The 26,535-nt window shown below is 33.2% G+C and overlaps 1 protein-coding gene across 9 annotated transcripts in view; it reads right to left on the bottom strand.

Annotated features, from left to right (window-relative positions):
- Window positions 1-26,535, bottom strand: part of LOC126890378 (serine/threonine-protein kinase N) — a 176,817-nt gene that overhangs the window by 8,292 nt on the left and 141,990 nt on the right. For all 9 annotated transcript variants that reach the window (XM_050659254.1, XM_050659253.1, XM_050659257.1 and 6 more), the window contains 3 exons: window positions 19,720-19,841; window positions 10,615-10,946; window positions 6,127-6,383 (listed from right to left, as the gene is read on the bottom strand). In XM_050659254.1, coding sequence (XP_050515211.1) covers window positions 6,127-6,383; window positions 10,615-10,946; window positions 19,720-19,841 — 711 coding nt within the window. The remainder of the gene's footprint in view (window positions 1-6,126; window positions 6,384-10,614; window positions 10,947-19,719; window positions 19,842-26,535) is intronic.

Below are 26,535 nucleotides of genomic sequence, written 5' to 3'. Positions count from 1 at the left end.
ATGTAAATAATATACTCTTTACTGGTAATGATGAAGTCATTAGTTTTCGAGATATTGGACGTTAAAAATGAAACGGCATAGTTATTTTGATTCATTCATTCATTCATTTTAAACTTCCAATATCTCTCAAACTGATGACTTTATCAATACCAATAAAGTTATTTACATACAAAGTATTGGAGAATCGAAAAATTTCGCTACAATAGTAATTCACTCAGTGGCGTAGAATTTGGGAAGGGTCAATCATTCACTATCCCCTGTCGTACGTCTCTGGCACTAGCTAGAAACGTTTATTAATAATAATTTAATAGGGTGTATAATAGCCACACTTTCTGCCAAGTATGATAAGGATACGTCAAATAGTTTTAAAGTACTTGGTAACAATAATTTTTAAATTTTTAAATAAAACACCCACTAACTCAGTAACTCAGTAAGTAGCCACATTTTATTTAAAAGATTTTAGTTAAATCTTAATATTTTTAGGTCTAGAATCTACAACTCAGAGATTCGACATTCTTAATAAAATTAACCCTAAAAGGGCCCGTAGTAATATAACTCCAAGAAGAAAAAGAAGAAGAAAAAACGACAAAAAAATTTTGTTAATTAGTAAAAAAATCCCAGGAACCCAATGATCGAAACGGCATTTCAAAATACTTAATCCCCGCGACGTTATTAAAAAAACAAATTTGAATAATTTTCAAATGCCATTTTAGGGGGGAGTTTAACTGAAATTTGAATTTATCAATACATTTATCGAAAATATACATAAAAATAAAAATAATAAGATTTAATACAGGTGAATATTTCTTTGGCAACAACCGCGTTTTTGCAATTGAAAATATAGTAAAATTTAATAAACAAATTCAATATCTCAAAAAATATTAAATATTTTTCGACCAATTTTTTTTTGCTTGATACTGGTAATATAGCGCAACTTAGTCTGTAAAATAAGATATTTTATAGTGCTTATTTAAAACGCTAAAAATATTTTTTTGCAAATTTGTTTTTAAAGTTTTATATATAATTATTTAAATAAACAGGGGGTCAAATTTAATTTAGTAAGTCTTATGAGAAATATTTACTCTTCAACTTTGCAGAAAAAAATCCTATAGACCTTCGTTGGTAATTGAATGACCTCAGCAGTTAAAAAAGTAATTTTTTGCAAAAATGACCCCTTTTTAATTATTTAAACAATGATCCCCTTGTATGATTTGGATACTTTCTTGAAAATATCTTTTGTACCCACCTAAACTTTGATATAAAATTTGTTTTAACCTGTAAGAATTTACATATTTGACTTTATTTTATTTTATTAGGCTATATCCAGAGGCAACGTAGCGGATTTTGGCGTTCAAAATTCCAATATCAACGATGAAATCGGGCACTATCAAAGTTAGTCGATATGTGAGCTGCAATGAGGCAATTAGGCGTATTGGGACCGTGCAAGTTCGGAAAAGCGACCCCTGGTTTCATAGCTCAGCAACTTTTTTCGCACTTTTAATTGTATTGGCCAATTGCATTAGTCCTGGTTGCTGGATAATTGTCAAGGCCACAGCCCAAAAAAGTTATAAGAAGAAAAATTAAGACTGAGGTTATGTTATTAAAAGGTAAACAATTGTATGTAGTAAATAAAATTAATTATTAATGCAGTACTGCAAGCAAAATACAATTAATTAAATTTAATTTTATATAATATTGGCATATCATATCAATATTGTGGAGCAACATACAATTTTTCTTCTTCAATGACATTGGGTATGAAATATATGTCAATTTGACAATTTCAATTGACAATACGAATTATTTCAGAAAGTTTCAAGATTTTTCCGATATTTGCGCACGATCTTTTCTCGTATCCCCTCCAAGTACTTGCACACCGCGAATATTCTCCATTTATGAACATCATCCCACTTTTGTACATTTCTCGGTACATCAGGAAAAAATTAACGAGTTTATCTCACTCTATCAAATGTTTCTCAATATCACTATGAATCACCTCCAGGTACAACATTGTTTAGATATTATTTTCCATTTGAACGAACTTACTCTGAGATGCCACGTTATTACACTTGAAACGCTTCGTCAAATAAACTTTAATATAGAAAGCAAGGCAAAGCGGTTTTTGGATAATTCTGATGTGCATTCTACGGCTGATATTGGTCACATTTACACAGTTCATCAAATCATCAGAGGAGTAGCAAATATTTCTACTTGCGGTTATTGGTGGTGAATGTTCATATGCAGACATCATACAAATCACTTCGAACTTACAGCATTTCAAAAAACATTTCAAAAAGCATTTAAAAAAATGCTATGTTTTGTTTTAAACTCGTCTTATAAACAATTATCCCTTGTATTTTGTGTTGGTAATATCATTCATTTAAATTTTTTTTCGAATTTGTTTAATATTGTTGAAGTTTTTGGTTGCACCCTGAAAGCCAGTTTTGATAAATATCAGCGTAAAATTAGCGCGCAAAACAATACACCACCTGCGTAAACAAAAGTCGACAGTTCTTCGAGAAATTTTAAGATATCCTTGAAGGTCTGTGTCTGATTGGACGTTTATGACGGAATGCGGTTTTTACGGACGTTTATGACGGAAATTTGGTAGAGGAGTCGTTCCGATTGTACCACCAAGGAACTCACACGACAGGAGTTCGGTCTAAACATCCAGAATGGACGCGCAAATGTTGTTTGATTTGATCTGATACTACCGGCAAATTGTAGTTACTAGTTTTGATAATGGGTTTCAAGTAGTGATTTGTTTGTTCGTTCATAATTGGTTACGAGAAATCAACTTTCCTTTGTCGGATTTTTAAAATGACCCAGTATGAATCAATCGTTGGAAAATATGGATATATGGTTGCCGGTCAGTCCCATAATCATCCCCCTTTGACATTCAGCCCCTTGTCATCATAATTTAAGAAGCCATTTGTTGTCGTCATAATTGAAAAAGCCCCGCCCACCTGTTGAATGACCATAGAAATTTGTTTAAGTGTGACAAGAAAATGATTTTTTCTGAAAGGCACTGTAGTCTTTTTATAATAATGCCTAAGTTGACTGGAAAATTTTCTCATTATTTGATTTAAAGAAGGAATGGTAAAAATAATAGCGAATTTAAATGCTTTCATCGTGATAATAAAAGTTTTGTATGAAAAATTTTAAGGGTTGTAAAAATTAACTTAAAAAAAGATTTTAAGATGTTATCCTTTGTTCTATTCTGCTAGCCGTCTGAATAATTTGTTTAAAAATAAAACTCTTATACTATGTAAAATTAAATAATATGAAGTGACAACTGACAGCTAGATGATTTTGAAGTAGGTCAAGTTTGAATATTTTTTGTCTTGTAAAAGTCATAAAAGGTTAGATTTTTTTTGTACTGTCATTCCTGTTCATAAGTCATTCATTTCTTGTTTGTAAAAAAATGTTTTTGGAATAAAAATAAAGTCTTTGAAGTTTTAATATAAAATGAGCCACTCCGTGGCTCAGTGGTAAGAGCGCCTGCCTTTGGATCGAAAAAATCCGAAAGGTTGTGGGTTCGAATATCACCAGGGTCAGAAATTTTTCATTTATTATAAATTAGTACATGAATATAGTTTCTGTCCTTGTGGGATCGGTATTCACCGGAGGGACCGCAGACGTTCGGATACAATTAGCGTCTCTTTGCAAAGACAATGACGTCGACTTTGCAAAGTAACAAGACGATTACTCAACATACACACTGCACATGACACTAATACTCATGTTGTGACTGGCTGAATGACATAAGTCCATTCCATTAAAAAAAAAGTTTTAATAACCATTTTGACAGAGTACAGTAGAACCCCCATTATCCGTTTGCGGATTATCCGGGCTGCGGATTATCCGTGCTATGATTTTCTATTACTTAAATTGCATTTTTGAGGTTTTATCAAAATAGCGTCACTGTAAATCACTCGACGGAAACTCTATACGCGGAGAGGGAGACTCATAATGAAAGATTTATTTTTTCTGTTGTCTTTTTATGGTAGCGATATATGTATGGATATACGTACATATGTATTACAATAAAAAATAAATGTTCGGATTATCCATGCTTTTCAATTATCCGTGCCAACGTCCAGTCCTGAGGAGCACGGATAATCGGGGTTCTACTGTACATACTTTTTATTTCTGTAACCCTCTGGAAAATTATTTCAAATACAAGAAGTGTAATTGAGTTTTAGTACCCAAGAAAAGGAAAAGTGGCATGGAAGCCTAGAAAGATGTTTTTAAATAGCCAAATTAGACCCAAAAGAGGAATCTCATATGAATGTCATCCCAATTGGCACCCGTAAGTAAAAAGATATGTCCAGTAAGCACCCGGTCTAGAGAATTGGAGGATTTTGTTCCAAACGGCGTCTTTTTTAAATAGTAGGAAGGTCCTCCAGTCAGAGTAAATATCCTCCCATTCCTTAAGACGAATCCACACATGCCACCGAACTAAAAAACTGAGCCGCCGGATTGCATCGAACGGTTTGAATGTCCTTGCTTCTTCTACTTTAGTCCCATTTTGACCCCCAGCATCCAAGTAGTTAATTTTATCCCTGAGCCCATCTGAGCAAGCATTAAAAACGCTTCAAACTGCCAACGGTTTATATGTCCATCATTTCGTGCAGCATGTCGACAGCTTAATTTGCTTGAAAACGATAATCATTCGGACACGACAATCGCTGAAGTAATTGTTTCTGCATTCCCAAGACAGATATGGTCATTATTGGCTATCATTATTTCAGCATGCTTCCCATCGAATCTACGTAAAATGTGGAATAAGTACACTGCCGTCCTCAACTAAAACGCGGTATCTGCAACAAAAATTGAAAATCGACTTTTTGCTATATGTGGTTTCCTTGTAACCTTATTTATGCTTCTGCAATGTTTGAAAGCCGTATCATTTTATTTACTACCAAAATAAACCAATAGGAATATGCCGTACGTGCATAAAGAGTGCTGAGAAAAAAACTTTGGGAGCCGATTTCTAGGTTTTAAGTTTGGCTGCACATACCGCGTTTTATTTGAGGACGGCAGTACAGGGATGACATGTCATACAACTTTTTCGTGATATAGGATATCATATGACATCGAAATCATGTCAGTACAAAGCTTTGCTTTCATCGATCGTCACGTGCGGCAATTTGTTAGTCAAGTTAGGAAATACAAATCGTGAATTAAATTAAACTTTCAATCGAGAATTGGAACATGATAATCAATATAATCGAGATGCATTGAACCAATTAGTTCGATCGAATGTACGAATGTTGAACTCACAACAGAAATAAGGAAGTCAATTGATGATGGAAATGGAGGGTTACTTTTACTCGATGCGCCCAGTGGAACTGGAAATATTCGTGCCAGATGGAAAATAGCTGTAGCAGTTGTATCTTCTGGATTATGGACCACCTTGCTAGACTTTAACCTTGTATCTTTAACCAAGTAAAATGCTAAAAATACTGCAGATACAGTATTGCCTGTATAGTAACATACAGTTCGCCATTAACTCCTCCACCTCTATCGTTTCTTCTTCGTAAGAATGTAGTGCCATCATGTAATTTGTTTGCAATTATCTCTCTGCGCGTGTTGTTTTGCTTCGGAGAATGAGTAACCAGTCATGTCCTTTATTTGGTCCGACCATCGTAATGGACATCTTCCTCATGATCTTTTGCACTCTACGCTGCCTTCAACTATCATTCGTTCCAGGCTTTCTCTTCTTTTAGTTATATGTCCAAAATATCTTAGTATATTTCGGTTGATAGTTGTGGTGAGTCTAGTTTTTATGTCAAGTTCTGCTAGTATTGAATTATTTGTGTGATGTGCGGTCCATGGTATGCGCAACATTCTACGGTAGACCCACATTTCAAATGCCATCACACGCTTTGAATCAGCTTTTTTGATGGTCCAAGTCTCTGAAGCGTAGGTGGCGATAGGAAATAATGTTTGACAAGGCGTAATTTTGTGTTTTTTGTAATGTCAGTTTTCTTCCACATTTTTGCGAGTTTGGCTATTGCCGATCTGGCCATTGTGATGCGTCTACGGATCTCGTCTTCGCATCCTCCACTGATAGTAATAACCGAGCCTAAGTAACTAAAATTCAATAGAAATAAAACTTACTTCACCAACCAACATCTCAAATATGAGTACTCCTAAACCCCACCAATCGACGGCTCTAGTATACGACGTTTCTGTCAAAACTTCTGGCGCTAAAAACTCGGGCGTTCCGCAGAATGTGCCCGTCCTATCGCCGAAGCCCATTCCTTCCTTGCACAATCCAAAATCTGCTATTTTTACGTAACCTTCCGTATCCAACAATAAATTGTCTAGTTTCAAGTCCCTGTAGATGATTTTGTTCTCATGAAGATACTGTAAACCTGTAAGAAAAATGAGACTAATTAAAAAAGTAATAAGAATAAAAATAAGTTTTATTAAGATGGGGTTTACGAGAAATCGTAATTGTTTTTGGATTTTTGAATACTTCTTCTTAAACCATTGAAATAGTTATTTAATTAGTCTAATTAGGAGATGGCTGAATATTTTGTTATCATTGAGTATTTTGGGGTAAATGCAATTAAAAAGAAATAAGGTACAAATGTTTCACAATAAATCATAACTGTTTTGGAGTATACAGGGTAGCGAGAAAGTATGGAAACACGGTAATTTCTCGGAAACCGCTAGGACGATTTTTATGGATTTTGGTGGATAAGGGTCTTTTAATGCGGCCGATATTATAGTGGTAATTACATTGTTGTCAAATCTTCCATTTTTCTGGAAATCTAATGAACTATCTTATTTTAAATGGAACACCCTATATATTTTTTACGTTTTGAAGTCCTTAAGAAATATTGATTGTTTTGTATGTTATATTCCCTATACCTAAATGCCGTAGTTTCGGAGTTATTGCTACATTTATTTAAAAAAAGAATTAAAGCAAATTATAAAAATTAATTTTTTCGGCCCGAGTAGACATTATTTTAGGTTCTTTGGATCATTGGGAACAAAAAAGGTGTTTCGTCCTTAAGAAATACTGACTATTTTTCATGTATACCTAAATGCCGTAATTTCGGAGTTATTGCTACATTAAAAAAAAGTTTTAAACAAATTAAAAAATTATTTTTTTCTGCCCGGGTATTAGATTCTTTGGATCGTTGTGAACAAAAAGGTTTTTTGTAATTTTCTTGTAAAGTTAGTTGTTTCCGAGTTATAAACAATTTAAAACTGAAAAAAAAATCGAAAAAATGACGATTTTTAAGGTTCAAAAACACGAGAAAAAAATAACTTTTAAAATTACGAAGTACCTAAATTCAAGTTCAATCTTTCTTCTATCAGCTCTTTATAAGGCTTTTTGGCACGTTTTATTCTAAAACATTGTTTTTTTAATTGTTAATGAAGCGCATATGAGAGGACGGGCGATCGGTCTGCATTAACAACTAAAAAACAATGTTTTAAAATGAAATAAGACCAAATCACTTATCGGTATCTGATACAATAAGGTTTGTATACTTGAATTTAGGCACTTCGTAGTTTCAAAAATAATATTTTTTAGTTGTGTTTTTGAACCTAGAAAATCGTAATTTTTCGATTTTTTTCAGTTTTAAATTGTTTATAACTTGAAGACGATTAACTTTACAAGAAAATTACGAAATACCTTTTTTGTTCCCAATGATCCAAAGAACCTAAAATAATGTCTACTCGGGCCGAAAAAATTAATTTTTATAATTTGCTTTAATTCTTTTTTTAAATAAATGTAGCAATAACTCCGAAACTACGGCATTTAGGTATAGGGAATATAACATAAAAAACAATCAATATTTCTTAAGGACTTCAAAACGTAAAAAATATACAGGGTATTCTATTTAAAATAAGAAAGTTCATTAGATTTCCAGAAAAACGGAAGATTTGACAACAATGTAATTACCATTATAATATCGGCCGCATTAAAAGACCCTTATCCACCAAAATCCATAAAAATCGTTTTAGCGATTTCCGAGAAATTACCGTGTTTCCATACTTTCTCGCTACCCTGTATACTCATTAAATATATCTATAAAGAAAGATAACTGCATAATTTGTTGTCGATATTAATGATTTAAGTTTGCTAAACGTTAAAACATCCTAAAATTACCCAGTTCAGTTGATCTGTGGTACAGTACAACTACAAGTATGGAGTTTAAGAAGTTCAAACAACGGCAAAGTTTAAACGCAAGTGCAAAAATCGTCGTGCTAAATGTGCTATGTTTTTTAATGACAAGTGACAGAAAACAATCCATCATTGTCTGCAGCTGTCTCTCGTATGTCAGAAATACTGGTGTTAGTGAACGTACTGTTTATCGCATCAAGGACGAAAACCAGAAGGATAATAGTGCGAAATCGCAAAAAAAGAGAACCAAACGAGTTATTCAGTCAATCTCACGCGAGTTCAAGTATAATGAAGGCACGAGAAGTTGTTTGAGAAAGATAATTCATTTGGATTTTTTTTTTGAAAAATATTCCCCCGACGTTGCCAAAAGGAATGATGAAGATTATCACAACGAGATGGACGGAGAATATTTTGAAGAGTGGTTCGAAACACCAACAACACTGATTTTTTTTATTTTGTAGCTTTAGCACTTAGCAACACTGATTTTAAAAATGATAAAGTTGTTTTAATCGATGAAGCTTTCGAGAATGTATCAACACAGAATTGGAAAAATTGTGTAAATCATGTAGCCAATAAAACAAAAACTGAAATGGGGACCGTGCAAGTTCGGAAGAGCGACACCTAGTTTCATAGCTCAGCAATATTTTTAGCACTTTTAATTATATTAGCCAATTATATTAGTCCTGGTTACTGGATAATTATTGTCAAGGCCATAGTCCAAAAAAATAATAAGAAGAAAAATATAAGATTCAGGTTATACAGGGTGTTTCATTAATAATTGTCCATATAGTAACTGGAGAAACCTTAGCATAAAATACGAAGATTTAACCTAAAACGCTTAAATAAAATGTGGTTGCTTACTGAGTTACAGGGTGTTTTGTCTAAAAATTTAAAAATTATTTTTGCTCAGCATTTTAAAACTATTCGACGTATCCTTTTCATACTTGGCAGAAAGTGCGACTACTATACACCCTGCTAAATTATGATAAACAAACGTTTATAGCTACTACCAGAGGCGCACGACAAGGGATAGTGACTGGTTGACCCTTCTCAAATTCTACGCCACTGGAGGAATTACTATTTTAGTGCCATTTTTAATTTCTTCAATACTTTCTACGTACATAATATACTCTTCATTGGTAACGATAAAGTCATTAATTTTCGAGATATTTGAAGTTAAATATGAAACGGCACAGTTATTTTGATTAATTTGTGATATGATTAAAATTTAAAAATTATTTGTATAATACCCAGTACTTTAAAACTATTTGGCGTATCCTTATCATACTTGGCAGAAAGTGTAGGTACTGTACACCCTACTAAACTAAGATAAACAAACGTTTCTAGCTACTACCAGAGGCGTGCGACAGGGGATAGTGGCTGGTTGACCCTTCCCAAATTCTACGCCACTGACGAAATTGCTATTTTAGTGTAATTTTTTTATTTTCCAATACTTTTTATGTAAATAATATACTCTTCATTCGTAACGATAAAATGATTAGTTTTCGAGATATTTGAAATTAAACATGAAGCGACACAATACATTAATCAAAATAACCGTGTCGTTTCATTTTTAACTTCAAATATCTCGAAAATTAATTACTTTATCGTTACGAATGAAGGGTATATTATTTTTAAAGAAAGTATTGTAGAATCCAAAAATTGAACTAAAATAGCAATTCGGCCAGTGGCGTAGAATTTGAAAAGGGTCAACCATTCACTTTCCCCCGTCGTACGCCTCTGGTAATAGCCAGAAACGTTTGTTTAACATAATTTAGAAGTTTGTACGGTACCTATACTTTCTGCCAAGTATGAAAAGGATACGTCGAATAGTTTTAAAATTCTGGGCAAAAATTTTTTTTTTTAATTTTTAGATAAAACACCCTGTAACTCAGTAACGAAACACATTTTATTTAAGTGTTTTAGGTTAAATCTTCATATTTTATGCTAAAGTTTCTCCAGTTACTATATGGACAATTATTAATGAAACACCCTGTATAAAGTAAAATACAATTAATTAAATTCGCTTTAATAATTGCATACCATATCAATATTGTCGAGCAACATATAATTTTTACAATTTACAACACAGCATTTGCGAAATCCCATTTTCTTCAATGACAGAAATATACGCCAATTTGATAATATGAAATATTTAAGAAATATGTTAGAAAGTTGCAAGGTTTCTCCGCGACTCGCGCACGATCGTTTCTCGTATCCCCTCCAAGTACTTGCACACAGCGAATAGACTTCCCCTGATATACTCATTCTTAATTTTATCCTTATTTGTCACTCCACTCATCCATCTAAGCATTCTCATTTTCGCCACATGCATTAGTTGTTTCTTTTTCTTTTTAACCGCACAACAATAATAGTTCCATACATCATAACCGGTCATTTGGCTGTTTTATAGAATTTTCCCTTCAACTTCTGCAAACTTACATCATCAAATAAAAAAAACTTACCTAATACAACACATGCCGCATAAAAAACAGCTCTGGGCTCGCTAAAAACATCAGCATGTATGTGCATCATCAAATCTCCTCCAGCAGCGTACTCCATTACGAAGCAAACGTGAGCATCGGTTTGAAAACAAGCAAACAAATTAACCAAGAATGGATGTCTGATACAATTCGCCACCTCGAATATCCTTTTTTCTGACAGTAAAGATTCAACTTCATCTCTGGATATGATGTCGCCCTTCTTTAAAGCTTTGATTGCGAAATATTCGCCAGTGTTTTTGTACTGTGACAGAATTACTTTACCGAAGTGACCTCGACCTAAGACGCTGATTAGTCTAAAAATAAAGTAATTTGAAAAAATGTGTATCTATAAAAAGTTGCTTACCTGACAATAAAACACTGAAAACTTTTGTTTTCAATACTTCTACAATAGTTATTTTCCTAACAAGTGCGGAAAGTCATACTTTTCCGCACGCGATTGTAGTTTGCCGAACGACGTGAAGCGGAGTTAGGCCAAGCAGTAGAGGGCGGAAAAGAGACTTTCCGCAATAGTTAGGAACAATATTTTTTCTACGAGCGTTTAAAAAATGACCAAATCAAATCTTAATCAATTAACTGAATTAATATGAAAATACATACACAAATTAATTCTTTGACAAGGTTGTCAAACCCAAACTTTCAATATAATTGGTTAGCATGACGACGATTCAAAACCACTGAGCTGCGTTCGCGGGTACAGTGGACAAATTGTCGCCGACAATTTCTAACCTCACTTAATATAAATAATACCGTTAATAGATAAATAAACAAGGTATATTTACTTTTAATTAATATTAATAACTAATTATTAAATTATACTAGGTAAATATACCTTGTATATTTATCTATTTTTTTTGCGACTCCCCTCAACCCAACCCCCAATAATACTTACCAATTTTAGTACTAGCCTAGTAACAGGTTATAGTTATAACATAAAACACTTTTTTTTTTTTCGTGGAATTTATGGCTTTGGTGAGAACCAATTAGCCAGACTATGTTAGATTGAATAATTAAGTTGTGTAAATTGTTTCATAGTATCAAACTTGAGCATGATGTATTAATTTGTTTTGTTAGTAATATGTAGCATTAGTAAGGTGTTTAATTTTTTTTTTCTTCACAGCGCTAGGGCGTCAACCCGGTTCAACACCGCGGAGGTTTCAGCCCTCTTTGTGAAAAAACACTATTTTAACATAATTTATAATTTTTATGAGAAACTAAGAACGAAATCAAAATATAAGCACAAAAATAAAAAGGAATATTTATTTATGTAACTGGCTGGTTAATGTGAGGGATGTGATTGCTTTTTTGAGCACAGCTTATGAAACCGAGGGCTCCAGTTTGGAAATTGCCACTCTCATCTCTTTTTTCTAAGTTTATGTTTGACCTCTACTTGTTTTTAATTACTGCAACTGCAGAAAAGCTTGTTTCGCACAAGTACGAAGTCGCAAATGGTAAATAAAACCTTTATTGCAGCACTGCTGATGGCTTGATATTCTCATGAGAAACTGAGCTAGAAAATTTAAACAGTTTGTCCATGTCGTATTGAAGCTTTAGGCTGCAATCGCATGACAATAGGGATGTTCACTAATTTTTAAATATAGTTAAATTCATTAGATTACAAGGTATATAAAAACGTAACAATCATAAAACTGTTTAAAAATGTATATTTTTTAAGATAAATGAGTTCATAATGTTGATTTTCTTGGAGGCTAGAAAAATGGTACCCTGCAGCGAGGCTACGGTCTGTGACGTCAGCAGTCGTAACGTCTTTGATCGACGACTAGTTTTGTATACTTATTTACTCAGTGTATTTGAATTTGCGCAGTTTTTTACGTATTTAATTATTAAAAATAAAGCCAAATAAGTGGTGTTTTGTTCCTGGGTGTGTAAATACATCAAAAAACAGTTCTGACAAGATTTTTATTACCGTTCCAGCCAATTTAAAACAGAAAAAGAAATGGTTTGTTGCAGCTAGAACTTAAAATAACTAACTTAAAGAACCAACTTAATAAAATAAACATTATAGAAGTTTTCCAGAGACTTTCGGCCCTTGGTAATAATGTAATTGTTCTTTCTGCATTTACATTTTTCAAAAATACTTATTAGTTTTCTCAGGATTCTAAAAAAATGAATGAATTTAAATAGCATTGGACCAAGATTTTGCACTTACCCCCTTAAAGAGTAAATGAAAAAGTTTCGGGACCTCAAATTTGTATTCCTTAAACTGGGATACTCCTAAAAACGGGATTCTAATAATACATACAGTAAAAGTAAACCTTGAAATAACTACATGTGGATGTAGGTATGACTTTATATTATATTAAAATCATTAATAATTTAGTGAAAAGATTGGTTGAAATGAAAATGTATAATACCCAAGTTCAAAAATATTTTTTACCTTGGAACCGTTGTCAACTCGAAATACGAAACAACCGAAATAAGATCTAGAGTTGAAAAGGACATAGCAACATTTAACAACATGCATGAGAAATATTTTCACCCATTGCGACATAATATCTCTCCCACTAAAAATGCGGCTGCTAAAATGTTATTATTTCCGGTCTTGCTATATGGCGCAGAGGCCTGGACAATAATGGAAACATTAATGAAAAAGCTAGAGGCATTCGAGATGTGGGTGTACCCACGTATCCTCAAAATATCCTGGGCGACCCACACCAACGTACAGGTATTGCGTCGAATGGGAAAACAAAAAGAAATCTCTTTTACAATTAAGAAACGAAATCTTAAATATTTCGGTCATATCATGAGGCATAATAAATATCGTATACTCCAACTGATAACGCAAGGTAAAATAGAGAGCAAAAGCGGACCCGGAAGAAAAGACACTCATGACTTAAAAACTTACGCCAATGATTTGGACAAAAATCGATCGAGTTATTCAGAAACGCCTCAAATGAAATTAAAATTGCCATGATGATAGCCAACGTCCACAACGGACAAGGCACATGAAGAAGAATAAAAATATTTTTAATACACCTAACCAAGGTAAAGTAATAACCAGCCAATGTATGTATACAATATACATGCGTACAATGCATGCATACAACTTTCTCTATTTTTTTTGTGGAGTATTAAGCATTTATTTTTTTAGATTAAAGAAGACATGGAAAATTATATGGAATATACACTCAGTAAAGCTGTGGTAGATTTATTTTTTACAAGATGCCAATAAATCATACACCATTGTTACATCTACACTACAGTCGGTAGTTTATACGAATCGGCTTTCTGAAAACCTTCTTCCATTTTATTTGTTTATTTTTGTAAAACCCAAAATATGTCCTTACAAACAGTCTATCCACTTTAAACTAAACAAATTCACTATAAAACTCCACTTTAACCCTGATAACACAAGAAGAGAACAAAATAAAATGACCTGAAACGTCAAACAGGTAAACAGTAACACTATGAGAATAGCGCGCGCTTGGGGTATGCAACTAGTGACGTCATGCCAATAGAGAAGCGTTCTTGAAATTTAAAATAATGCTAGATTTCTAATAAAGATTTTTTATAGAAAGGCTTTTTCAATTTTGGACAATTATTCCTAGGGTGTTTCTTAATCGTTTTACATGTTTGAAATGACTTTTTAATTTTTTGTGAACATCCCTATTATGTCAGTAGTTGTTCTTCTTCCTCTGTTGAAATTGCTGATGGTGTGGATGACTGTAAGGGGTTTCTGACCCAGATCTTCGGGAAAATATTTCTCAAAGTGTTCGCTCAATGATAACATGTGTTATGTAAACATATTTTTTAAAAAGGGATCGAGGATTTCTATCATTCTTTCTTGTAGAATACCTTGTAAAGCAGAGAAACGGTCAATTTTTGATCTTCGAATTTTCTCTTCCACAAGAGCAACTTCTTCTGAAACCCAGTAATTTATTAGGATCACTCACAACAGAATACGGAATGCGCTCGACTTTAGTGTTGCCACTGTCCGGATAATTATCCGATTTTCGGATTCAACAATTTTTTGAGTAATTTCGGTAACTCAAGGGTCTATCGATTTGATGTTAAATTTTTATTTGATTTATTTATTAATACATATATTTTATACTCATTTAAAATCAAATAAATATATTTTCTATATTAAAAGTCCGCACTGACAAGCGACGCCCCTGGAACAACGTACGCACAGTTTGGGAAGCCCTGATTTATATCATTTTAAAGTGCGCATGCGTTTTGCTGCTAATTTGTCGCCGACTAGTCGCCGACAGGCACCCGCGAACGCACTAATTGTCTACTGATTTGACTTTCGAATATTATGTCAAAATAATTTTATTTCATCGAATTGTCGCGTTATTTTCATTAAAACAGGAACACAAGATATATTTGAAATAAATTAGTAAATAATATCTAAATATTAGTTTATTGCATGTATTATATGTAATTACTTTAAGGCCATATTAAAATATCTAAATTCAGTGCGGAAAAGTAATGCGGAAAAGTAAAACTTTCCAAACTAAAACGCGTGCGTAAAAGTAGACTTTTTTGCACGCTCGTAGAAAAAATGTATAAAAAACTACAAGTTAATGTCACCACAGCGGTTTCGACAGAGTGCCTTTCTCAAGTAATATATTTTACTATGTGTCTGCACTAAAGTCTCAATAAGTTGAGAAGTGAGGAGTTGTTTGTCTTAAGTTTGTTCAGAATTCTGTTTCAGAGTTCAGTCTCAATTCAGAATTATCTGTATTTTTTTTATTAATTTCCATAGATTCTAATAAAGATAGCTTAACCCATTAGCCCAGCGTTACTATATGGTAACGTAAAACACATGATTTTTAAAAATTCTGCGGTATGCCCATGGAACTAGTCAGCCACATATTTTGAAAACTATCGTTTCTAGGAATGTTTCAAATTCGTATTTTAGTCTTCTCTAAACCGTTTAGAGATAATCATATGACAGTGTGGTTTAACTTTATAGAAAAAGATGGACGTCTGTTTTGCTTAAGCAATTTTTGATAGTCATCTAGTAACTATATTTGCATATTTTAAAAAAACTTGGTTTATTATACCCCAACTTATTATAAATTGTTGTATTTTATCAACAAATAAATGTAGCGAATTTGGTAGGAATAGTCAAAGTACGCCATTACCATATGGTTGCGGTGGGCGCTTACGGAGTCATAATCTTATTTTTTTTCAGTCGTGGATTTTCGTTAGCAGAAGCGATAGTATTACTGGTGCGATGGAAAGATAACTCTGTTGTTACAATGGCATCTACGAGTTGTAGTGGTTCAGCATTGGGCACGGTAAGAAGATTTTCTCGTGAAGAAAAACGCCACATTCAAGTAAGTCGGCCTCACTGTATTGCTGAATACAATAATAATATGGGGGGTACCGACTTGATGGATCAAGGTGTTTCAACCTACCAATACTGATGGCCAATTGTAACATGGTTGTTGGATATTGCAGTCCATAATTCATGGAATTTACATAAATAAGAAAAATAATAAAAAATATATCCTTGCTATCGTTTAGGAGAGAATTGGCCCAAGTTCTTCTCGCAAAATATGGAAGTCCTCCCTTATATACAGGAATACCTAGTCTACATAGATAGAACTTGCCAGATCTTCGTCTTGATCGCTTCGACCATTTCGTTACACCAAGCAGTAGAAGGCGATGTGCTGGCGACGGATGTACAACATCTGGACGAACAATGTGCCAAAAATGCAAAGTTGGTTTGTGTGTTAATTGTTTTATAGGATACCACACCAGACGATGAAAATATTCTCAAATAAATATTTAAAAAAAAAATAAAAAAAATTTATTTCAACAATCCTAAAAATTCCTTAAGCGCCCAGAGTTACCATATGGTAACACCATATAATTGTTTTAAAAAAGACATGAAACCGAAAAACTTGTTTTTTGGATTAAATTATTAACATTTTCATCTAACTAACCCTAAAAGTAAATATTTTCAAATAAAAAAAACTTGGGCGCTAATGGGTTAAGGCCTTATTTTGCATATGTAGAATTTGAATTTTAAAAGAATGATTATGATCTAGAATTCTAGAAGGTGAAGTGCGTACGTACAATTTAGTTTTTCTATTATTGAAAGCGCTTTTGTGCTCTGCTATCCGTTTGTCAAAGGTTCTGCCAGTCTGGCCGATGTAAGTTTTTGGGCAGTCACCAGATGTCAGTTTGTATACACCACTCTGTAAATACTTTTTCTTTTGGCTCTTCTGACCATGTGTTTGGGTATTTTTGTTAATATTTTGCCTGCATATGTGGTAGAGCAGAAGGTACTGGGTTTTTCTGTAGTGGTGGGAAAACTAATTTCAGGGCTTTCTTTTGCAGTTTTTGGTTTAACCTTTTGTTTATTCTGTGTTCGTTGTACCCGTTGTTTACTGCTATTTGTTTAATGATGTTCAATATGAAATATGATGATGAATTACTGATGGGACGATGATGTCATACTGACACAACTATGCACATTGGTTCATCATTCCATCCTACGTAACATAAATTAGCAGCCTGCCATAGTATGTTACATAGATTGACAGAAATTCCCATGTCAAAAAATAACTTCGAGATAGAATTCAACATTTTTAAGCAAATAGCAGTAAACAATGGGTAACAACGAACAAACAATTAACAAAATTTTAAAGCAAAAACTGCATAAGAACGCCCTGAAATTAGTCTTCCCACCACCACAGAAAAAAACCCAGTACCTTCTGCTCTATCACATACAGTCCGTGGCCAAATTATTAGACGCACTATAAGATTTGATAAAAAATGTTAATTATGAGGTGATACTAAATAGGTTTTTTGCATGTACCAGACATAATGTATGTTGTGTGGTTGTCCATTTAATTGTCTATATTTTATTAAAAATAAAACATCCCTATTGATGAACCAGTATGTATTTATTGACTCAAAAGAAAACAGAAATAATGACAATTAAATGTTAATATTTTGTTGAGCCATCTTTAGCCGCTATTAGAGTTTTAATTCTGCGCAGGAGACAGAACATGTTTGCGTTAATAGTATGCCGCGCAGAATTAATGCTCTAATAGCGGCAAAAGGTGGCCCAACAAAGTATTAACATTTAATTGTCGTTATTTCTGTTTTCTTTTAAGAGTCAATAAATACATATTGGTTCATTAATAATGATGTTTTATTACAGTGCACAGATTCTAAAGGTGCCGGTGGGGATGGCGTCTATGCGCAGTAGTATAGTCGGTGTAGGAGAGAGAAAGTATTCGAAATGATGAAATAGTAAATTTTATATTATTTGTTATTTCATTATTTCGAATACTTTCTCTCTCATACACCGACTATAATACTGCGCATAGACACAATCTCCCACCGGCACCTTTAGAATCTGTGCACTGTACATACACTGTGTGCGGTACATACAAAAAACGTAATAGTATCACCTCATAATTAACATTTTTATAAAGTCTTATGGTGCGTCAAATAAGGACTGTATACAAGCAAAATATCAACAAATATAGCCAAGCACATAAAAAAGGAGCAATAATATCAGCTTTCAGAACAAAGAACAACTTAAGCAAATGCATTAAGAACAATAAGAGCCAAAATAAAAAGCAATTACATAGTGGTGTATACAAACTGGCATGTGGTGACTGCCCAAAAACTTACATCGGTCAAACTGGCAAAACCTTTAATAAATGTATAGCAGAACACAAAAGGGCTTTCAATAATAGAAAAACAGATTCTTTACATTCAAAATCAAAATAGAAGCCTTAAGCTATCTTTATTAGAATCTATGGAGATTAATAAATTAAAAAATACACATATTATAGTTGTGAATGACCAACTTGAGACAAACAGCTTTCCACTCCTCAACCTATTGAGTTAGAGACTTTAAAGTACAGACATATAGTAAAATACATCACTTCAGAAAGGCACACTGCCGAAACAACTTCTTCTTCTTCTTATGGTGCCTATCCGTTACGGATGTTGGACACTAACATGGCTATTCTCACTTTGTTGACTGCTGCCCTGAAAAGTCCGGTAGTGGTTAAGTTAAACAATTTTCGCAGGTTATGCAGTCAGGATATTCTTCTTCGTCCTGGACCTCTTTTCCCATGCACTTTACCTTGAAGTATGGTCCGAAGTAGGTCATATCGTTGTTCATTGCGCATTACATGGCCCAGGTATTCCAGTTTGCGACGTTTTATGGTTACGACTAGTTCGCGCTCTTTACCCATTCTATGTAGAACTTCTTCGTTGGTAACTCTGTCTATCCAGGAAATCCTCAAAATGCGTCTATAGCACCACATCTCAAATGCTTCGAGTCTCTTCAGTGATGCTTCAGTTAAGGTCCATGACTCCACGCCATATAAAAGAACGGAGAATACGTAGCACTTTAGTAAACGAATTTTTATTTCCAATTTTATATCGTGGCTGTTAAAGATTTTTTTCATTTTGACGAAGGCTGATCTTGCCTTCTCGATCCTTATCTTAATTTCCGTCGATTGGTCCCACTGTTCATTTAAGTTTGCACCCAAATAACAAAAGTTGGTGATTTGTGTTATAGGTTGTTGGTTAACTAGTAATTGACCAGGTGGTATCCTATTTTTGCTTATAACCATGTATTTGGTTTTTTTTATGTTAAAATCAAGCCCAAACCTGCTACTTACTTCTGCCACCCTGGAGACAAGTGTCTGCAGACCTTCAAGACTGTCTGCAAAAATGACAGTATCATCAGCGTATCTTATGTTGTTCAATCGTTCTCCGTTTATAAGTATTCCCTCGTCTATGTCCGTTAGCGCTAGGTTCATAATGTGCTCTGAATATGTATTGAACAATAATGGGGACAATATACATCCCTGTCGCACACCTCTTTTTATCTTTATGTCGTCTGTTAACTGATCCCCTACTCTAACAGCTGCAGTTTGTTCGTAATAGATATTGTTTATTATACGGCGATCTCTGCTGTCTAGTAACAGTTGTCGAAACAACTGTAATGTATTAACTTTTAATACATTTTGTGGAAGTATTGACAACAAAAGTTTTTCAGTGTTTTATTGTTAGATAATCTGATAAAATTTGTATCTACAAAAACTTAAAGTTTCTTACCTGAAGCTGTCAATGTTAAGACCTCCAGATTGAGAATGTCTCTTTGATTCATATGCGCTGTCTCTGTAGGTCAGCTCCCGTGCTGGAGGTCGACGAATAATATTGGCTACGTCATAAACAGGCTAAAATAATAAACGTAATTATAACAAATATTCCTCTACATATTATATATTTACCAACTATAATGCATGCCTTATTAAAAAATGATGTTAAGAAATAATTTGGATAATTTTACAACAAATGTTGAGGAAGAAAAATGTACTACGACAGATGACCACTGAAAGAATTAGCAGAACTAGTAAAGTTTCTAATTTTTTGCTTTCAGTGATAGACATAGCGAACTACTACTTTTTCGGTAAAGACCGCTTTACAGCTTGCAAGAAAACTTGCTGCAATTTCTTGCATGCAAGACTTTCATGCAAGTCTATTGCATGGTCTTTTACAGCTTGCAACCCGGCTTGCATGCACCCTTAACCCTTTACCCTTAACCTAACTTATAAACTTTTGTTTTTTTTTTAATTACTTTATTGCTGTTTATTTAACTTGGTAAATTTCGAAATGCCAAGACTATCAGTAATAACCAAATATAAAAGGAAAAAGGCGGTAGAAGCAACTTTAAGTATTATTATTGCTGCAGCCAGCCTTTTAGTCACTAATTTAGAACGCCGAGATGAACGCCGAGATCGGAGATGGTGAGTAAGATCTTAGTTGAACAAGAAGAGGGGTAATAATGTATCTCCAACAGAAGAATTTATCCAAGTAGATGATGAAAATGACTCTAATTTTCTAGGAATGAATGTACATTTTAATAAACCCTTGGGAAAAATTAAACAATTACAAAGAAATCTATATTTCGAAATACTATTTCTGCGAAACACAAATTAATTATTATTCTAAGGTACTTAGCTAGAGGAGAGAGAGCTTCCGTAATCCGTAGCTTAATATACAATTTAAAATAATTATAGAATCTCAGAAAGTGCCATTTCATTATTCATTCATTTCCATCGTTGATATATTTCACAAACAGAAAACAGCCGATCGGCATGTATTCGTGAATCCGTGTCGTCAATGACGTTTGATATTGTGGAAAAATCAAATTCCCCTAGACTTGCATGAAAACTTGCAGAAAAAATGGCACCAAACCGATTATCGCGCAATTGCAAGAAGTTGCATGCAATAATCAACTGACGACATACTGCGCATGCCTTTAGGCAACTTTCTTGCGTCTTGCAGGTAGAATTGCAAGCTGTAAAGCGCCCTTAAGAAATTTAAACGAACTGAAACCACCTGTAAACTTCTTACCGATCTCTCAGTAAAAAAAAAAGGATTTATTTATGGGATGTCAATTCGCCATCTAAATATTAACACATTCGTTGAATAAATAAATAAAAAATAAATTCTTGTAAAAACCACTGTTAAGTCAAAAATTTTAAAATAAATCCTAAAGCATAGATTTAATACGTTTCTGTAACTCTTTTTACCTCATTTTTTTATCAGATTTAACACTATACAGCATTTCACGTTAAGAACGGAACGTTTGGCTTATGCAGATCAGTGTTGCCAAAACTCTCAGGCACGTGTTGCTACTAGACTGCCGATATACGATTCAATCTAATCAGACGGCATGGCATCGGCGTGCTTCTATCGTCCATAAGAAATACGTAGGCCTATCTACGCAACGTTCCGTTCTTAACGTGAAACGCTCTATAGATTTAACGGGTCTTCCCATGACCTTAAGTCACTTTTAGGTGATAAAATTGTGTGAGTTTAAGATACAGTATGGCATTATCTGAGTTTTGAATCGTTTTATATGCTGATATATCTGAGTTTTCATTCGTATTGTTTAAATAATGTTTAGGAATAAATTTGAATTTAGTTCAATGCTTTTATTGTTAAGTAAGTTGGTTGATCTATAAGTTGTACAAGAATTTATTAATATTATGTATATTAAGTGTAAAGTGAAATTATTTTTCCAAAAAAGTTTTCTGTAGCTTAAATGTAGTGCACTATATTTCTTGACAATACAGAGTGAACCAACAGTCTGGAAAAGCTTAATTATCTCTTAAATGGATGATCCGAATTGTACAAAAACCGGAATTTGTCTATTTAGGGCAGTCAATGAGGGTATTTGGCTCCGAATTCCATCCTAATACATCGATTTACTTGATATTTTCACAGTAAGTAGGGAATAGCTCAAGAAACATAGTCTACCCTATGCCGATGTGCGCTTTCATCTTGGGAGTGGTTCCCACCCCTTCTCGGGGGTGAAAAATGTTTTGGTTAAAATAGCTACGGAAAAGGCTAGAGAACCTAATTTTAAGCAAAAACTGTTTATTATGATTATTTTTTTAAAACTCAATATTTGTTGAGTTATTCGTGGTTGAAAATTGGCCATTTTCATTGAAAAATGACACCTTTTCGGACGGATTTTTGCGAATACCTTAAAAATTATGCATCTAACAAAAAAACTATATAAAATATTTCTGTAGGTTATAAAAAAACAAAGAGATTCGTTTCTTCATAAATCTTCTAGTTAAAATACAAAGAGGGATATGGTAGGTAAGAAGAGTTTGTTTTTTTGCTGCATGCTCAAATCGGTGTATTCAACTTGAAATAACAGAGAAACTCTCGATTTTAGGTGTATAATGATAATAATAACTTTTGTAGGGCTTGAAAAGACCTTTAAAATGAGCAATACTAATTGTCGATTACATGCAAACTAACCGAGATATTCTGCAAAAAAGTTAATGACTAATGTGTTTTAAGAAGAAATGAGAAGTATATTTAACCCCTCATCCATCAGAATTTAAATACATCGTTTTCCTTCTACAATACTTTTTATTATAGTGTTATTTCTATGTTCAAAAAGTTGGGCTGGATTAAAATGAATGGTTTATGAAAAAAATAAGATCAAATTATAGAGCGCATTTTTAAATTTTCTTAAAAATCTTCTTTTTCCTCCATGTAACTCGAAAAAGATAAGAGATACGAAAAAAAGATACCACACAAAAATGTAGGCCTTTTTCATATAAAAATTTCCTTTTTATTGTTCATTACTCTATCTCTTATCATTTTCAAGTTACATGGAGAAAAAGAAGATTTTTAAGAAAATTTAAAAATGCGCTCTATAATTTGATCTTTTTGTTTTTCAAAAACCATTCATTTTAAACCCGTCCAACTTTTTGAATGTAGAAATAACACTATAATAAAAGGTATTGTAGAAGCAAAACGATGTATTTACATTCTGGTGGATAGGGGTTAAAATTACTTCTCATTTTTTCTTAAAATACATTAGTTATCAATTTTGTTTGCAGCATATCTCGCTTAGATTTAATGCAATCGACCTTTAATATAGCTCATTTTAAAGGTCTTTTCAAGCACTACAAAAGATATTAGTTGCATTATACACATAAAATTGACCGTTTCTCTGTTATTTCAAGTTGAATACACCAATTTGAGAATGTACCAAAAAACAAACTATTTTCACCTACCATATCTCGTTTTGTATTATAACTAGAAGATTTATGAAGGCAAGTGTCTCTTTGTTTTTTATAACCTACAAAAATATTTAATATAGTTTTTTAGTTAGATGCATAGTTTTTAAGGTATTCGCAAAAAACCGTTCGAAAAGGTATTATGTTTCAATGAAAATGGCCAATTGGCCAACCACGAATATCTCAAAAAGTATTCGAGTTTCAAAAAAAATATAGAACAGTTTTTGCTTAGAATTAGGTTCTCTAGCGAATTCCGTGGTAATTTTAACCAAAAAATTTTCCACCCCTAAGAAGGGGTGGGAACGATCCCCAAGATAAAAGCACACATCGGCATAGGGTAGATTTTGAATTAGGAGATAAGTAGAGGCTAGGCCCAAAATTTCATTAAAATCCATGCAGTAGGATAGAATTCGGAGGTAATATCCTATTCTTGCTCCCACTGACTGGCGTAATTCTGCAATATGAAGTTTTCAAATTTGATGCTTGTAATGTTTTCAGATTTGACAGTTTTTCTAATGTTGTCAATTTAGTTTTTTAAATGCAACACTGTATATTGTATTATTTTCGGAATCGTCACTCCAATACGAATTTCAGCATATGTATTTTATCTACTCACGAAAGTCTTAAAAAATATGAGTGGCAAATTGTTTTGAAGAAATTCAGTAAATATAGAATGCTATGATTTTGCTGAAGCCCACAGTGGTTTTGTGTTTTTAAAATTTGTACAATAAAAATGGTTTTTAATGAAAAAGAGCGAATTACTGTTTTAATGATCAGCGGATACGGCGATAGAAATATATCTTATAGTAAAGTACACTCGGAAAAGTGAAAGAATACCCATGAACGATCACATCAATCACATATTTTGTATTTGCTGTTTTTTTTTCATAAATAACAAACGAGAGAGATAGATTATTAATAATCTTAATAATATGTGATTGATGTGATCGTTCATGGGTATTCTTTCATTTTTCCGACTGTAGTCAACTTGTACAACGATACTTGTTACGCTCTACAAGATCCACTTGTTCCAAGAAATAAATGAAGATGACTACGATTGTAAATTACAGTTTAGTGGGGGTAATAATGAATACAATTGTTACTGACGAAAATTTCGTTTTGTTTCGTCGATACTTTTCCGTCGAAGCAATATTTACACTCTGTGGGAATGTAAAAAGCTAAAACTTAAGGCATTGAAGTGAGATAAATCCACACTGGGTACGTGAAAACCATACTCAAAGAACACAAATACTTCATGTATGGTCGGGTATCGTGGATACTCAGTTAATTGGACTGTTTTAAACCTTCAGTCGGACGCAATAAAAATCCTAAAACGTTCGGGTGCATCTCATATGCGTGATTAAAAATAAATTTCTGTCTAAAATTAACAGCAAAAATGATCAAACTGGTCTATTAAATTAAAAATGGTTATATTTTTATTTTGGACTAACATTTTTAAATAATCACATAAAAAATTAACGCAAAAAACATTTAGATGACATGATCGGGCTCAATTAAGAATTAGGGACAGAAGTATAAATATAAGATTATTATAGGTAAATAAAAAAATATTTTCAAAAAAGTTTTTCAAATATCGTAGATCGGGAATAGTTTAGTAATGAGGCGCAATCCATCCAGTAGATTAAACCGTCAGTCTCGGAGATCAGCACTGCACTATGAAAATTATAACACTGGCTATGTTTCAGACGTCGAAAGTTAAGAAGCTACTGTAGCCCTCCTCCCTTGTTGATGAACGCCGTTCGTAGGCACACCGAATATCTAAGTAGTTAATCTCACAGATTAGATGCGACATACCGAAGGTTAATAGAAGGAAATTTAACAGGTGATAATTATGAAATGCTACTCAGAACTGAAGTTTTACCTGCCCCGAAAAACAAGTTTGGACCAATTTTAATGAAATATGGTTTCAGCAAGACGGAGCATTAGCTTATATTGGTGTTGGATTGGATTTAGATAAGACATTTTCAGGACGATGAATTGTTAGATTAAGTAGTATTGAATGGCCCCCTCGTGCACCTGATTTAAATCCAAAGCTATATTTTATAGAAGACACTTAAAAAGTTAAATTTATAAAACTAAACCAGCAAGTGTTGCAGAGATAAGGCAAAGAATTATTGATTAATCCAAATTAATTTCTAGAGAAACATGGAGAAACGTAATATACGAATTCTACCATCGTTTAGGATACTGTCAAATTAACAACGGAGGGCATTTTGAACACGTGATTAGGTAGACATTAATTTAGAAATTTAGCAAAACTTTTAATTATTATGTTCAAATTTAGTTATACATAGTTTAAACAAAAAAAAATTATTGAGACGATTAGGTGTTACTAGGGTTTGTTTAATCTTTAAGATGTTCCTGACTGCATCAAATCGAAAGTATTGTATATATTGAACTGGTATTAAAGTGGAAATTTTAATAAAGGTACAATATACAAGGTATTGTATTGAAAAAACCAAAGTGACTAATGATATCAGAAAAATGATAAATCTGGCAAGGCTGCAAACAGCAATCCATTTAAGAGATAATTAGATGTTTTCAGACTTTTGGTCCACTCTGTACAACGCTTTGGTAGCGTTTGAATGCGAGTGGTTAGATGGCATGACAGTCATGCACAGAGCGACTACATCGTAGTGTGAAATTGTTTCTTCGTGACATTTCGTCTGAAACAACTGCGGCAGGGACCCACGTTACATCTTTATAATATCTGTCGCAGTTAGAGATAAATCTTCAGGAGATAACAATTTCCACCTACGGCATATATATCCCGAATATAATATAGTTTATGAAATGAATGCCTTAAGAGTGAGTCTTTGTAAACAGCACTATGGTGTAAGGTTACATATGCTATATCGGCTTCTCGAATTTGTATATATCTAGCATGTCTGATGATAGACAACTGTCTTTAAATCGTGATAACATGCTAGCGTTATGTTTATATGGGACATATAAACATAATAAAAATTAAACATTCCACAAGAAAGCAGTTGCAGAACCATGCTAGTATTGTATAAATTACGAATATGGACGTACAAAACGGAACACATAATGCCTCGTATACATCTAAGCTACAGAAAACGTTTATGGAAGATGCATTTTGCAAATGTTTGAGGTTATGTAATGATTTGTTAGTTACAATAGATTAACTGTGCTTTAACAAAAAATAATAATTACAAATAATTATTCTAAAGTAAAGCTCTGGATAAATGTTATAATCAACGCAAAATTTTATTAAATAATTAACTTATTTCAAAAGCTGAATTCATCTAAAGCTCTATTAAGAGAAAGTGCAAAGATA

Source organism: Diabrotica virgifera, chromosome 8, assembly GCF_917563875.1.
Source record: "Diabrotica virgifera virgifera chromosome 8, PGI_DIABVI_V3a".
NCBI lineage: Eukaryota > Metazoa > Arthropoda > Insecta > Coleoptera > Chrysomelidae > Diabrotica > Diabrotica virgifera.
The sequence above is the reverse complement of the archived record's forward strand: the minus strand, read 5'-3'. Positions and strand labels throughout refer to the sequence as shown.